Source organism: Procambarus clarkii, chromosome 17 (assembly GCF_040958095.1).
Source record: "Procambarus clarkii isolate CNS0578487 chromosome 17, FALCON_Pclarkii_2.0, whole genome shotgun sequence".
Lineage (NCBI taxonomy): Eukaryota > Metazoa > Arthropoda > Malacostraca > Decapoda > Cambaridae > Procambarus > Procambarus clarkii.
Genome location: NC_091166.1, coordinates 47254084 through 47270229, shown reverse-complemented (window position 1 = coordinate 47270229; position 16146 = coordinate 47254084). Strand labels below are relative to the sequence as shown.

The 16146-nt window shown below is 37.5% G+C and overlaps 2 protein-coding genes across 6 annotated transcripts in view; one reads left to right on the top strand and one right to left on the bottom strand.

Annotated features, from left to right (window-relative positions):
• Nucleotides 1–506: 506 nt before the first annotated feature.
• LOC123772487 (RWD domain-containing protein 2A) lies at nt 507–12285 on the bottom strand. 3 transcript variants are annotated; one of them, XM_045765699.2, is made up of 7 exons: nt 12096–12285; nt 9168–9290; nt 8210–8344; nt 4957–5078; nt 3341–3524; nt 2645–2770; nt 507–1313 (listed from the first exon to the last, which is right to left on the bottom strand). In XM_045765699.2, the coding sequence occupies exons 2-7, from the start codon at nt 9273–9275 to the stop codon at nt 1068–1070; spliced, it is 921 nt and encodes a 306-aa protein (XP_045621655.1). In that variant the 5' UTR covers nt 9276–9290; nt 12096–12285; the 3' UTR covers nt 507–1067. The 3 variants fall into 3 exon arrangements, with proteins under 3 accessions (XP_045621655.1, XP_045621656.1, XP_045621657.1); XM_045765700.2 differs by lacking the exon at nt 12096–12285 and adding an exon at nt 11944–12072; XM_045765701.2 differs by lacking the exon at nt 12096–12285 and adding an exon at nt 11761–11781.
• A 1436-nt stretch (nt 12286–13721) lies between these two features.
• mi (minus) overlaps nt 13722–16146 on the top strand; it is a 34931-nt gene continuing 32506 nt past the window's right edge. Inside the window, exons 1-2 of one of the 3 annotated variants that reach the window (XM_045765706.2) lie at nt 13722–14026; nt 15337–15613. In XM_045765706.2, the coding sequence (XP_045621662.1) occupies nt 13996–14026; nt 15337–15613 (308 nt within the window). In that variant the 5' untranslated portion in view covers nt 13722–13995. The remainder of the gene's footprint in view (nt 14027–15336; nt 15614–16146) is intronic. The other 2 variants (XM_069325967.1, XM_045765705.2) reach the window with 2 other exon arrangements.

The following is a 16146-nucleotide window of genomic DNA, read 5'->3' as shown; positions in this document are numbered from 1 at the left end:
TAAGTTTTAAGGGTTGCTGTACCACAATCTGCATAGGAAGCACTTTTTTTTATTAGATTTGCATCAGGTGTCTTCGACTGTGGTAGTGTCTTTTCTGACCTAGTTGTTTCAGGAGGGCTGATAGTAAATGGGCTGGTGTTTTTCAATCTTGGTAATTTATCGATTCCCAAAAATTTCTCGGGGATAATTTTGTTTTCTGACTAATGTGAACAGTTTGCTTAAGTTTTGAGTTGATCTATAATCCTTGCATGGTTCCCCACCTCTTTAAGGGGACAACATTGCCCACTGGCTGCAAGCACCATGCCAATGGTTCCAAAATAGAATGCTGTGTCAGTGCCATAAGATGAAGAGAGCTATGGAGGATTTCTCGGAAAGCATTTAATTACCCTCGGCGAGATTTCCCAACAGTGTTGAAAATTTCAGACCGACGTGCACTTTAACTTTGCCATGTCACACTTATTTGAAATTTGCAGAAAAGGTTTCTAAGAGTTGAATCAATGGCAATGAAAGTTTTACATAAGTTTTATTGTGTACAAAATAAATTGAGGTAAAATAAGTCATGTTAATGAGAACTTATTGTTCAACTTGTTTCAGTAAGTTGATTGCCAAGTCTTCATTATCAGAGAATCTATTAACCCAGATGCGAGTAAATAAAGGCTTGAACTGTGCTTCGTGCTCCAATTGAAATGCTATCCACTCGTGCATATATAGAACCATTCATATACTATTAAATACATATAGTGCATATGTATGAGGCACCTTTCATTACATGCACTTGTTTTAACAGAGATTAATACATCATCTTTAACCAATTACCTCAAATAATCAAGACTAGACTGTTTGGATATATTTATACTAGTTGTTTATAATTTAATTAACATACTGTAGAGTAAAAATATAGAGCATGTTATATTTTTAAAATTTTATAAAGAATAAAATATTCTAGACAAAGCTCTCATCACCAGAATGAAGCTAGCATGTAATGGAAAACATTATATTATCCCTGTCCCAATCATAAAGCAATTATGTAAATCTACTATGTTTAGCTTGCACACTTACGTGGCATGTCAAGTAGGCCGGCCACTTATTCCAAAGTACTCTTTAAAAACATACCCTGACTCATGGTTTTCCAAGTACCTAAAGACATCACCCATGTCTACATGAAACCCACTACTCTTTACACGGATATTATTATCTGAACCAAGTTCTTCAAATGTAGAAAAACGCCGGCATTTTGATACGTCCTCCTCAGCTGTCATTTCTTTCTCTTCACGCTTTTTACAAAGAATCTTCTGCCAGTTCCATGATCTAACCTGAAATTAAGCAAATACTAACAATTTCACAATAATAAAATATATTAAATTTTATTCAGGTGGTATAAGACTCCCTTTCCAAACAGTAACACCTCTCCTCCTCCTCCCCCCTCCTCACCATCTTCCATACGCCAACAGGCATCATCAGCAAGGGTAAGTAATAATTTGAACATACTTTTGTAGTGAAGATTTGGGTGAATTAGGTATATAATTTACTTTGAAGTGAAGTTTTTGGGGAGTCAAGAACGGATTAATTCATTTCCCATTATATCTTATGGGGAAATTTGCTTCGGTTTACAAACTGTCTCTAGGAACAAATTAAATTCTTAAACCGAGGTAGCCCTGTACTAGGGTGTCACTTGAAAATATTCAGTCCAGCCAGAATGATAAATAACAGTTCATTCATAAATTCAAATGTCTTCTGTACCCTCCCTTGACAAAATAATAAAAATAAAAGAAACTGCAGAGAGCCTATAGACCCATGCAGGGCAGCTCCTATTTATACCCACCCAAACTGTCATTTGCTAGGTAATTTTTCAAAAGCTTCTTAGTCAAATAAACCCTTTTATGGTGAAGAATTTAGAAATGTTACTCTTATTAACACAAATCAATAAAGAACACCTGGGAAAAGTACAAGTTAAAAACTGCTGGTGTGGAGAAATGTCTGAACACACTTAAACTTTTTTTTCTGCTATACACATTTTCATTTCAAATGCAGATGATAAGTCACAATAACGTGGCTGAAGATATGATGACCAGACCCCACACCAGAAGATGAAGAGATGACAACATTTCGGTCCGTCCTGGACCATTATCACAATTGACTTGATAATGGTCCTGGATGGACTGAAACATTGTTCTCTTCATCTTCTGGTTTGTGGTTTGGTTATCATATTTTCATTTCAAATATAATACCACCTTGTGTCATACATCTTCCTCTCCTCTTCACTGTCCACAGTTATTTAGTGAAAAAGCATAGAATGTGACAACATTACAAGTTTTTTCTATACCCCCAACCACTTTAAAATTGAGTGTTTATGCTTCCTGAGCAATTTTCATTCATAAACAAATGTTTCAAGTAATGTTCCAAAATATTAAAATTACTTGAGGCAACCGAAATGTCTCTGGAAGATTTCCCACAAGGTTACCTCAAGAACGGGGAGTTACCAGGAGAAACAAAACATCAGCAATGCAGATGGAAATAAGTGATAATGCAAAAGATAAAATTGCTAAATTATCTTACATTATGAATATCATCTTGTCTTTTTTTTTAAATGAAAGCATTAAAATAATTTTGTTTTATAAATCCAAGTACAGAATGAGATTGGTACCTTGTGCCACCAGTCTTCAGTGTTGCATGATAAGCCCTCAACACAGATGATACCTGGCTTGCCAGGTAAACAGAATCCAGTTAAATCAAATTCCTTTGACAAGTCTAGGATGTCTTTTCGCTTTACCTGGAATTGTTGAAATGGAAGAAGTTTAATCAATCAAACCACTCAAAAACTAAAATACCAATTTAAAACATGCACATGATAATGTGTCTATAAGTTCAAAACTAGCAAAGTTTAAATATTTTTATATACATATGTACAGTATAATAACTATCACAAAAGAAGGTTAGAAGCGGGCAAAACTGCTTCTAACTTTTGAAAAAGTACTTTAATAAGTGAAGTAATTATCAAAGAAGGTGCCAATCTTGGAACCCTTCTCAAGATATAGAAGGCTGCCAATCTTGTGAAACTAGTTACACAATTTGTAAATACTGTACACACAAATACATACATACGGAATATTAGGATTAAGGACTTGCCCGAAACACTATGCATGCTAGTGTACACTTTTACACTCGATTTCCTGTCGAACAGAACACAAAGCGTAACAGTCAATCAAATAAAATCGAGTCCAAGCGCAGTTAAAAGCTCTGTACTTTTATGCCATATTTCTGGGTGCTTGCCCAGAAATAGGCGAGCCCCGGAAGTTCTTTATTTGAAGTCCAAGAAACAGAAATACATAGCCATATTTACCTTGCTGTATATATGGTGAGAGTAAATCCACAGCCGAGCAAACTTAGTGTCTTTGGTTTCCAGTGAATGTGCATCAGTTTTTGGCAGCTCTTCAGAATGATCAAAAAATGTCTCACCTTTCTCTTGCAACCATGTAACAGCAGGTCCTATGCACAAATCACCTTTTTGTAAAGTCTTTAAATACCTGTAAAAATTTACAAACATTTACAAATCATATTTATCATTTGTAGAAGTGTATGTACATGTAAAAGTTTAGACAAACATTTGAATTCAGAATTTTAATCAAAATGTCTAATGAAAAAATAATAGTTCTCTCAAGACAGAGGACTGCATATAACTTACCACCTTTTATATATCTGTACAGTAATTTTAATGATGTTCAATGGATAGCAATCACTAAAATGATAGTAGGGGGAAGGTCAGGAATCCCTGACCTAAGTTTGGAAAAAGGCCTGGAGAAGTTCTTCCAGCTCACTATCATTACAGTTTATCAGATGAATGCATATAAAAGGATCAAGACTGACCTTTGCCAGACTTTCCCAAAGCAGGTGAAGGCAGCCAAACAAAGTAAAAGAGCCACACATGAGGGGGGAGGCATCTGATCACAAGAACCTCTACCTCGAACAAGCTGCAAGGCTGACCCCATAAGCTACCACCCCAAGGGAAGGCAATCTTTCGCCAAGAATACTTGTCAATGACTGGAATGAAGACTTGCATCTGACCCCCCTTCTGCACCTTATCCTCAGGAAATAAAAAAAAAACTAGAAGTAGTGGAAAACAAGAGGGATAATAGTTCAAGTAACTCTTGAATCTGACCCAAAATTGTGCAATTGCAAGCAAGGTATGCAGCAAAAAAGTTTGCCACCAAATTCAACTGAGCTACAAATAATATGTCAGGCGACAAGCAGCTGTATTTAACAGCTCAGTTGACTAGACGACTTGGCCAGAGACGTCGAGTCGCAGGGACGTCTCTGGTCAGGTCGTCTAGTCAACTGGGCATCCCCGCGGGTCGCAGGGACAATGATTTTCGGAACCAATGCATGATAACTGCAAGGTAGGACTAGTGAACACAATAACTTTATTCATATGTTCCTGTCAGGAATTAGAATCCTTACAAATATATATTCAAAAAGCTTACCATACATTTTCTAGAGAGACAAGGAGTTAAGAGCTACGAAACACTGAATATCAATGGGGTAAGATTAGATTCAAGAAAAACCTAGGTAAATACTGTACTATTTTGGAAATGGTTGCTGATTTATGGAAAAAAGTACCAAATAATATAAGTGACATGGGAATGATAGATTATTCAAATGTAGGTTAGACATATACCGTACATGAATGAATTTGGGTGGATATTAAGAGGAGCTGCCTCATATGGGTCAATGGGCTTTCATCAGTTTCCCTAAATCCTACATTCTTCTTATATGTTCTAATCTATGTGAATGATTACAATCATAAGACATAACGGATCTTACTTTTGGAATCAACCAAATGTAAGAACTTGGAAAACTAGGTTATATCTTGTCATAAAATATATAGTATATTAAAATACAGTACAATACTGTACTTTATACAATTTATATAAATAAAAAAGCCAAATACGGAAAACACACCCCAAAAGCTCCTGGTTGAGACGATGCTGGGCATCACGACTCAGTGTTTGTGAACGAACAAATATATTGGGCTGCACAGCTGGATAGTGGTGAGGGAGAATGACACTCATGCTCAGACAGCCCTGACAAAAAAAAAAAAAAAAAAAAAAAAAAAAAAAAATTAGAAGGCAATGGCTCTAATGCAGATGACGAGTCACAATAATGTGACTGAAACTATGATATTCAAACCACGCATCAGAAAATGAAGAAATGTTGTTGTTCCTTAATTTTCTGATGTGCACTCACCTAGTTGTGCTTGCAGGGGTTAAGCTTTGGCTCTTTGGTCCCAATGTGGTTTGATTACCATGGCTCCAAATTAAATAAATAAGCAGATAAAACTAACTCGAGGTTATTTTTCCCATTTGGGGAAACCCAACCAAATGATATTTACTCTTGATTTATTGTCTTATCAATTATACTGTAGCACTTAAGATTTCCTAGCCTATGAAGTGCCTTTTTTGTATATGAACTGAACCTCCATTAATGTGAAGAAATTTTAACAGTACAGTACAGTATTTTATTCCGGAAATTACAAATTAGATCAATCATCATCATTATTATTATTCTTATTCCATTTCCCAATTTTCATGGGGTGGGGAGACAAGAAACACTGAGCACCACAAAACAAGAAACAGCTTGAAAGAAATGAGGTAAACAAAGCACACAATCACTGTTACTGGGTAACTGTTCTAAACTTTATACACCCGACCTAGTCCATCCATTCACCTCCCAAAGTATGCCCAGTCTACCTTTTCTGTTTTACTCATCTTGTTTTTTCTTTTTGAGAAAGCTGGGTCCCTCTACCAAGGCCCTCTTATAAGTAAGTCTAGGAACTAATGAAGGGATCTCTCAGAAATCAAATGTTGATTTTAATGAAATACCCTTTTCTGGTGGGCCCCCAGTCACTTCTCAATCCCTGTTCTCTCCCATTTTTTTCTGTAGGGATGGGAGGGTTAGGTAAGGTTGGCTCCAGAGTAAGGTGGCAGGCTGGATGAAACCTCAGTGACCTGGGTTGCCATCTGATGGCAATCAAGTGAATTGGGATTAGGGGAGTTGCCCCATAGCAATGTTTACTTTGTTTATCTACGAGTGCCTCATTTCCTTAACCCCTAAACTGCGCAACGCACCTGCAGGCCCTCAATGGGGGTGCGTAACGCGCCTCCGGGTATTTATATTTTTAGTGTTCCATTCAAAACTCCCGTGGCTACATGGGGTTCACATCAGCTTCCTCAGGGCTCTTGTAAACAGATGCCATCTTTAAAAAAAATTGTGGGCCACATTCCCGGGTGTGAGAGCCTCAGTACTGAGTGAGCAACCAAGGCTGGCGCACGCAGCATGAGCTCACAGCACTGCTGTTCAGGTTGTAACCACAGCATCACCTAATAATGTCAATATATATATATATATATATATAACTTGTATTATTTAGCCCTTATATGTGAATATATTGATAATTGATGAAGTGTCGTATTCAATGCACCTCCCCCATTGTGTTTAGTTGCATTACCGAGCTCACTCCTTGAAAGCCACTACTAACTTGGGGCCAGATACCAGAACTTTAGTTCCACCAGCAAAGAACCCGGTTGCGACCCATTGTGGCCGTAACAATATACATAAATGAACATGAAACATTGGTGTGAATAACAGTATGGTGGAAGGAGGGGTGATGGCGAGTACGATGTTGGAGGAGAGAGGGAAGACTGGCTGGCTGGGTGTGGCAGCTCGCACTCGTGGAGTTCTGAGTGTGTTTATGGTGTGTGTGTGTATATATAGTGTGTGATACTGTACAGTGTGTAAATAGATTGAATATATGCATAAATTAGCATGATACATTGGAAATATGTGCCAGATATGTGTACACATGTGTCATGCACGTAACACAGTGTCTTCGGACAGTATGGATGTTCTACTGCCACAATATAGTGTATGTGTTCATTATATGTAGGATTGGCACGTAAAAACAAATAAAATGTATTTGGAACCGTGTAAAAAAAATGAACAAAAATATATTCGCGGCAGCACACGCATCCTGCCCTGGGCGCCCTACTGGCCCCGGGAGTGTACGCCACGGGCGAATGGGGAATGATGACGTCACGCACCAACTTACAGACCCCATAGCAGCCAAAGTAAATACAATTTTGACTTACAGTTACTTTACCCATACTCAGGGTAGGGTTTTCGACATTTTCAAAACAGAAAATAATTTTTTCCAGAGAATTTATTTCCTGTGCACTGGGGGGGGGGGGGTCATATTTGGAAGCCGAGCAGTTAATGGGTTAAAGCCGTCACTTGTTTGGCTGTGCTTATACTTTTAGGGTGGTTTCTTTCCAGTTTTTGTGGTTGATGTCTGATCCCATGCTCCTTTTGCCTCATTGAGTGAGCCAGGTTCTAGTCCTGGCTCCCAATAGGCAACAACTGGGTCTCCGAGATTATCCTACCCAAGACTTGAACCCAAGTCATTCTCATTTGCAAGGTGAGCAAGTGACTTTGCTTACCTCCACACCTACAGGGTATTAGTAAAGCAGTTATGAACAAGAGTAAGAATATAATGGATAAAATTTACCACTTCTCAAATGGGAAAATTTAGAGCAGTGAAAATTTAAAATTTTATGAGTACATTAGTTATAAAAATATAATGGATAAAGTTCTAAAAATGTGTTTGGTTTGGTTCCCATATACGGGGACAGGAAGCCTGTTAGGCTTACCGAGGTCCCTTAGATAAACTATTGACTTTCAGGTAACTATTTACTGCTAGTTGAACAGAGAAATCAGATGAATATGGCCAAGTGAAAGAAAGACTAGAGGAGACAAAGATAGAAAGAAACATTTTAGTGTTATAAAAGGCACAAGCAGATCAAATATTTTAAATAAGTTGAGAAAGATGACTTACAGATGATCTTGTTAAAATTAATGTTGATGATAATACAGATTGTGCACAGCAACATTTTTGAGAGATAAGATGTGATAATAGAGAAGTTTATTAACCAATCGGCAAATCAATTTGGTAATCACCGTGAACAATAAATTGTTCTAGTGGGGTAAAATGAACTGTTCACTTGCACTCGTTAAATGCAAGATGAAAATACATGTGAATGAGGTGAGGGATGTCTCTGATTCATACATTACATAGTAAGGGGAGGATAACAAAATTTATTTGCTAAGTAATGAACTTATTTTATACCTTTAATAATATATTCTAAAAAAAATTCAATACCTTTTTAACTTCCAAATTGATGATCAAGTCAAGACATGGAGGAAGAAGCAACGTGCGGCCTTCAGCAAAGTCCCTCAAGTCACACAACACTGATGGGTCTTCCACCACTAACTCCCGTGGATCAGGGAACATAGACTAGATCAAGAAATATCAAGAGCAATAATATGGTACAGTACTCTGCAATTGAAAGACAGCAAGCAGAAATAATTTTTTATAGCACAATGTTTAAAAATACTTTTATAGTAAAATGTCTCTACCTCTTATAGTTTAGCTGTAGTGGCCTAGAGAAGTTGCATTTTTCTTTGTGTAAAAATGAGGCGAGTTACTGCATGGGAATAACTTTTGTTGATTTATTTTCAGTTTCTCACTTTATTTATTTAGTTTTTTGCTCTAACAAGTTGTATCTGTGTGTCAAAGATGGTGTTCATTATGTATAACTTTGAAAATACACATATAAACAGATATGTAAATAAATATATGCACACACCATGTATTTATTCATACTAATATATACTGTATGTATAAGCCTGAATATTATAATTGGACATAGCACACGTTTTGTCCGAAATATATACTGTAATGGAAATCACTCACTTGGTGTTAAAATTTCAGTGGTTTATAGTATGGCTGCCCAGTACGTTCCTAAACGTATCATGGGGCCTTAGTAATGTAGGCCATGTTACTAAGCCTATGGAAGGAAAGTAAGGGACTCAGAATGTTTTTTCAAGATGGGGGATGGTTACTGGAGGCCCGAGGAAGCAAATTTATGTCTCCTTGTATGCATGGGAGTTTTGAATCTTATGATATACTAATACAATCACATGTCGGCTGGCATATTAGCACACACTCTAATATGCCGGCTAGTGCAATGCAAGGGTTAAACTGCATAAGTAATTACAAAAAATAATATACAGTAACATTTGATAATGACTAAATTTAAACCTGAAACTTTTCATACTTGTAGCATGTCAACTTCTGACAGCTGCAGTTCAACCATGGCCACTAGTTCTGCCTGGTTGAGGGACTCGCATAACCCATCCAATTCTCCCTCGCTGCCATTGTTCATAGTCCTGCTGGTATTCTAAAATAAAGAGAAAATAAGAATATAAGAACAAAGGTAACTGCAGAAGGCCTATTGGCCCATACGAGGCAGCTCCTATTTATAACCACCCAATCCCACTCATATACTGTACATGTCCAACCCACTTTTTTTTTTTTTTTAAGCTCCCTTAAAGAGGTCCTATTTAAATATAAAAAGATTTCTACTGGGATAGTATAATCTGTTTTCTCAGGAACATTTATCATGTGCAGACTCTTCTATACAGAAATGTATCACACAATTTGTTGAGCTGAAAATATCCACCGTAGATACCTTGTTAAAACCAGGAAAATAGTACAGTATTATAAAGTAGTGTTCTACCAATGCTTATGCAAAGAAGAAAAATCAGCACTGAATATAATAAAATGCCTCTTCGTGGTGGGTTCTAGGAGGCTCACTATTTCTCACAACCACCCAATTTGAATCACATCAGGAACTTGCAAGTCATACAAGCCTACCAGCAAGTAGAGGCCAAAACCTGGCCTTATCATATGCAATTTTAGATGCAAATGTCCATGTCATCATGCTTGACAACACCTATGTGAGATGGTATCTATACAAATGAGACTCAAACTCTTGCTCTGTGTACAAACAAAATACAAATATAAATACAAATATTTATTCAGGTAAAGTACATACATACAAGGTGAAATACAAAAGTTGGATTTATAGATAGAGCTAGTACATACAATGCCTAAAGTTACTATTACGCAAAGCATTTCGGGCAGGGAAAACACTAAGACTAAAACTTAATACTAACTTGGATTAAAGTATAAATTGTGTTGAGAAAAAATCAGAAAAAATGAAAAAAGGGGGGAGGGGGAAACATGGCAGAAAAAAGCAAAAATACTATTTGGTCAACAAACAGCATTGTTTCAAATTTTGGACATGGGTTGACATTTAGGGGTGAGGTAGGTTACATTGAGTTAATTAGGTGGTACTTAGTTTTTATCCTAAACTGGTTGGGAGAGGTAGCCTTTAACATAATTGGGAAGGTCATTCCACATTCGAGGTCCCTTGATTTGTAAAGCATTTCTAGTAAGACTAAGTCGTACTCTTGGAATATCAAATAGGTATTTGTTTCTGGTGTGGTGCTCATGGGATCTGTTACAACCTTCTAGGAAGCTTTTAAGGTCAGAATTGACATTACAGTTCAACGTTTTATATATATAAAATACACATGAGAGGATGTGCAGTGACTTAATATCTAACATATTCACAGATTTGAGTAAGGATACCGAGTGATGTCTGGGGCTAGAGTTAGATATTGTCCTAATAGCAGCTTTGTGTTGAGTAATTAGAGGATGTAAATGATTTTGGGTAGTAGAACCCCAAGCACAAATACCATAGTTGAGATAAGGATAGATGAGAGCGTAATAGAGTGTCACCAGGGCAGGGCGAGGTACATAATATCTGATCTTAGAAAAAATGCCAACAGTTTTTGATTTTTTTTTTATATATTTAGAATGTGTTCCTGGAAATTCAGCTTGCGGTCAATGAGAACGCCGAGGAATTTGCCATCTACTTTGTTACAAATTTGGGTATTGTTAATCCTGAGATTTATTTGATTTGAGGATATATTGCCAAGCAAAATATAGAAAGTTTTGTTAATATTGAGGGTGAGTTTATTGGCAGTTAGCCAGTGATGGACTTTATTTAGCTCAGTATTCACTGTGACATTTAGAGCAAGGGGGTCAGGACTGGAGTAAATGAATGTCGTGTCGTCAGCAAATAGAATTGGTTTGAGATGTTGGGAGGCATTTGGGAGGTCATTAATGTAGATGAGAAAGAGGAGAGGGCCAAGTATGCTGCCCTGGGGAACACCAATGTTGATGGGTAGGGTGGGAGAAATTGAATTATTCACAGAAATATATTGGAGCCTGTCAGTAAGGTAAGACTTAAGGTACTGCAGGGAGTGACCTCTGACTCCCTATTATTAAAGATTATGTTTATAATGAATATTACAACATTCCTATTATCTATTTTGTATGTTGGGAATTTTAAGTGCCTGAAGACCTGACTTTGAATCACAGAAAATTACTCCTCCACTGTTTGTCAGTGCATTAGTGGCAAGTTGAAGTGCAGCTAATTCTGTATGTGTAGAGCTAAGCCAATTATTAATCAGTCTCACACTTGTAGTCTGTGTACACATGTTGTCTTTGTATATTCTACAGTCTGCTGCAGTGTTGCCCTGTTGACATTTGAACAGACCCATCAGTGTAAGCATAGTGCTCGTGAGGCCCTAAGTTACTTATAAAGGAATCAGTAGTTTCATATGTTGTTGTTTTGAGGAGTGCTGGTTTTCCTTAATCTTTTTGCTGATGGGCATGTAAGACACTTTACATCTGAATTACTTTTAGAAAATCAAACCAATCATTAACATAGTGTTCTGAAGATGAAGAGCGCTCTCCTCCCAGACTGTACAAAGTACCGTTGGTAGGACCAGTTTTACCTTGGAAGCACCTTGAACTTGTCAGCCCCGACCTTCACCAACCCTCCTCACTTCTCCACCTTCCCCAACACACACTGAAAACTCACGAGACTCCTATACCCATACTCATCTACCCTTTACCTTCTTTATTAGTGATGCAACAAGAAAACCCCTCACTTCCAATCATGAGGAAACATATATTACCTATCATTGCGAGTCACATGTTCCCATTAATGAGGTTGACGCTGGAAGTCCCGCCCCCTCTCTCCTTAGAAACAGCAGACGCGAACTACAAATATTCATTTAACATGACTGTCTGAGGATAAAAGCTTGTGTTGCAGAACCACAACGGTTACCTGTGTTCCCTGGAGACTCAAACTGCCTCCACACCTCCGTCACGGACCTCGTTTATAGATAATAATGTCTGGAGTGTGAAGCAGATGGTGCCACATCGACCGTAAACAAATCCACGTGAGCCGATCAAAACAAAGGCGCATTCGAGTGTTTGGGAGGCCCTCGCGGGAGGCCCTTGGGAGGAGAAAGTTCTCTGAAACAAAATCCAGGCGAACGTTGCCACGTAAAAAAAAAAAAAATACAGCAACAATTATGAAAATTTAAGATATCGTAAATATCAAAGAAATAGCTGATGGAAGAATGAGTGTAGAAGTGGGGTGTCACAAGGGCCAATTTTAGGACCCACCCTGTTTGTCATATACATCAATGACATAGACGAGAATATTACAAACCACATCATCAAATTTGCAGAGTACACAAATATTTATGGTAAAATGGGAAATGATAACGATATTGAAGTCTTACAAAGAGATCTACATGAACTCCACAAATAGTCAGCAGTCTCTTGTCTACTATATGAAGCGCGTATATGAATCCAAAGTTGACACGCTAATTGTAAGTGACTCCCTGTCATCCTTGACTGCCCTCAGCTTCCCAAGGCATAACTGTGACGTGCTTATCTCTGAAGCTAGACACAGATATAGTGAAATAATTAATGATGGAGTCAGAGTTTGTCTCCTGTGGATTCCTTCCCATATTGGTCTCCGAATGCATGATAGAACTGATGAGTTGGCCAAGACTTTTGCTCGTAAAGAGGGAATTGATTACCAACTTGGACTGCCTTTGATCAGCCTGCGGGCAGCAATATCCCAGGAACATCAACTAAATTTCGGAGACTTGAGGCAATTATTTATTACCTAGGTTGCCTAGCCTTGCCATACTCCTTTACTCCATTGTACCCCGGACCGATTATGTGCCTCTGTAATCCTTTACACCACCGCCCACGGGATGGGTATGGGGTGCATAATATAGAAAGAAATTGAATTGAAATAATGTACATTCGTATTTTTTATTTTACAAACTTTCTTTTCGTATTTTTTATTTTACAACAATAATAGAACACAAATAATTTTTACTATTTATTTATAATAACATTTTATTTTACAAACCCATTGTACCATGTTGTAAATATATAACTATTAATATTATTATTGGTAAATGGTAAAGATAAATAGGCAGTTTTGGTTTTGGTTTTGGTTTTGGGCAGGTTTTGGGCAGGTCTAGACATGCCGAAAGGCTTTGCAAGTTAGTGGCTTAAAAAGAATGTAAGAACACCAATGCTATGTACTCTCTCGAGAAAATGTATATTCTTGCATATAAATAAATAAATAAATTCGCCTGTGTAGTTCTAATGCTTGTAGGCGAGAACAGATGTGAACGCCAGCTAGCGCACAAGTACATGAGCGCCCAAAATACTTTTACACAAAAGACATGTACAGACAGGCGTGTGGCTTCTGACTTCTTTTTTATTGATTAATATCAAATATTAGGCGCTTACCTATAATAGTTATCATCTTATACAAGTATAACTATCACATAATAAATATAAAAGGAGTTTATCCAAAAACTGACAACAGTGTTGTGTTTTGTGCGTTGTATCGTGTTTGTGGGCATTCAGAGTGTGTTGTGTTTACGCTGGCGGGCGGCGTCCTTACCAACTCCGGATTATGTCTATTACATCACTAAACTTCATTTAATAACTATATGCCTGTTAAGTAGAAGATTTTAACTATTAATAGCATTATATAATCGTTTTAATTTTGAGCATTCACACATATACGAAACGTCCAAAGCTGGTGTCTGAAGTGGTAAAAATATTAGTGTGCGAACTGCACTGTTGACACTAGGGAGAGTGTTGAAGAGAGTGGCGGGAGACGCCGTGGCACCACACTCCTCGCAACAATGGATAAAATATTACTCTTTATCTCAACAGGTAACGGCAGATATTATGTTTGTGCATGATTAAGCACTGATATAGGAGCGTGCCTGATTATACAGGTGGAAACTTAGAACCACAGAGACATTAGAAGCAGTCCCCCATGGCCAAACTCTTAGCCTGGCGTTTCACGGCCTGGGTTTGTGTCCTGGCTGGGGAGGATTGACTGGGCACTAATCCTTAACTGTAGCCTCTGGTCACCTAACAGTAAGTAAGTAATAATACATACAGTGAGTAATTATACAGTGATGCAGGAGTGTGTAATTGTACAGTGTTGCAGGAGTGTGTGTAATTTTTTTTTTTTTTTTTTTTTTTTGAGATATATACAAGAGTTATTACATTCTTGTACAGCCACTAGTACGCGTAGCGTTTCGGGCAGGTCCCTGGAATACGATCCCCTGCCGCGAAGAATCGTTTTTTCATCCAAGTACACATTTTACTGTTGCGTTAAACAGAGGCTACAGTTAAGGAATTGTGCCCAGTAAATCCTCCCCGGCCAGGATACGAACCCATGACATAGCGCTCGCGGAACGCCAGGCAAGTGTCTTACCACTACACCACGGAGACTGTAGTGTTGCAGGAGTGTGTGTAATTATAGTGTTGCAGGAGTGTGTGTAATTATAGTGTTGCAGGAGTGTGTAATTATAGTGTGTTGCAGGAGAGTGTAATTATACAGTGTTGCACGAGTGTGTAATTATACAGTGTTGCAGGAGTGTGTAATTATACAGTGTTGCAGGAGTGTGTAATTATACAGTGTTGCAGGAGTGTGTAATTATAGTGTGTTGCAGGAGAGTGTAATTATACAGTGTTGCAGGAGTGTGTAATTATACAGTGTTGCAGGAGTGTGTAATTATACAGTGTTGTAGGAGCATGTGTGATTATACAGTGGTGCAGGAGTGTGTGTGATTGTTTTCGCTTGGTTGTGCAGAAGCCTTCTTAGCCTGAGGTTGGTGCATATTGGGTTCCTCCTTTTCTTTAGAGAGAGGGCCTAATATTATATATACATCAGTAGGTGAAGAAAAATTGATCTACTTTCTCTCTTCCTTCTCTCCAAGGTAATCACTTTAACCTTGATTCTTAGCTGAACTTGATCAAAAGCCTATCCCCCTTCTGTGGATGTGGGTGTGGAACTGCAGGAGGAAGTTTTGGTGGTGGAACCTGCCAGGTTTGGTCAGCCAAGTTTGGTCTATACAGTATTCCCATTCAATCTTTTGTGCATAGTTATACTTAATGCACTATTTAGCTGGTTTTTCTTATTACAAGTTTAACAAAATTTCTTATATAATATTCCTTCTATAATATTTCAGAACGGACAAATAATTTTATAAATGAAGAAATAAAAGCTGCAGTTAAAATAATTAAAGAAGAAAATTCAAAACCAAACTCCTGTTGCCATTTAGTACGACTAGCTTCTGCTACTATCCATCATGATGAAGGAAACGAAGCTTGTGTGGATGATGCCAGTATTGTGACTCAGTGGCATGATTGGTCCAAACAGGATCCCATACAAGAATTATATGTTACCCTTGAGGTTGTTGGGAAGGAGAGTGAATGTGCTGATAACCAAGAAGAAAATGTTTTCAGGTAAATAGTTGACTTTTGCTTAAAATTACTATATTTATAACATAGAGATTCCAAATTGAAATTAAAGTAAGATTATGTGAACAATAAAAATAAGTAAAATATATTACATCAAATGAACAGAAATGAAAATAGTATTGTTATATATTATGGATAGTCCTACATGAAGTGTAGTAAAAAGCTGGGTATGTAAGTTTCATCAAATACACTAAACTGGTTAGTTAAAAACACCAAATTATAAGATTTCTGTATATAATATTGTGCTCTGAGAAAGCTCTCCTCCACAGTAAACACAGGATTGGTTTATTGACTAATGTTGATAGCGCTTTGTGCCTACTCTCTACCATCAGATACATTAGAATGCGTACAGTTTATTTATTCAGGGAATACTACAGAGCATAGCAGAAGTTGGCAGTACAATTTATATTTTCGTAGAGTTTATGTAGGTACTGTATGTTGTGAATATTATGGTTAATATTTAAAATTGCATCAGATTTTCCATTTTTTGTTTGACATTAAGCCTTCATAGTAACACA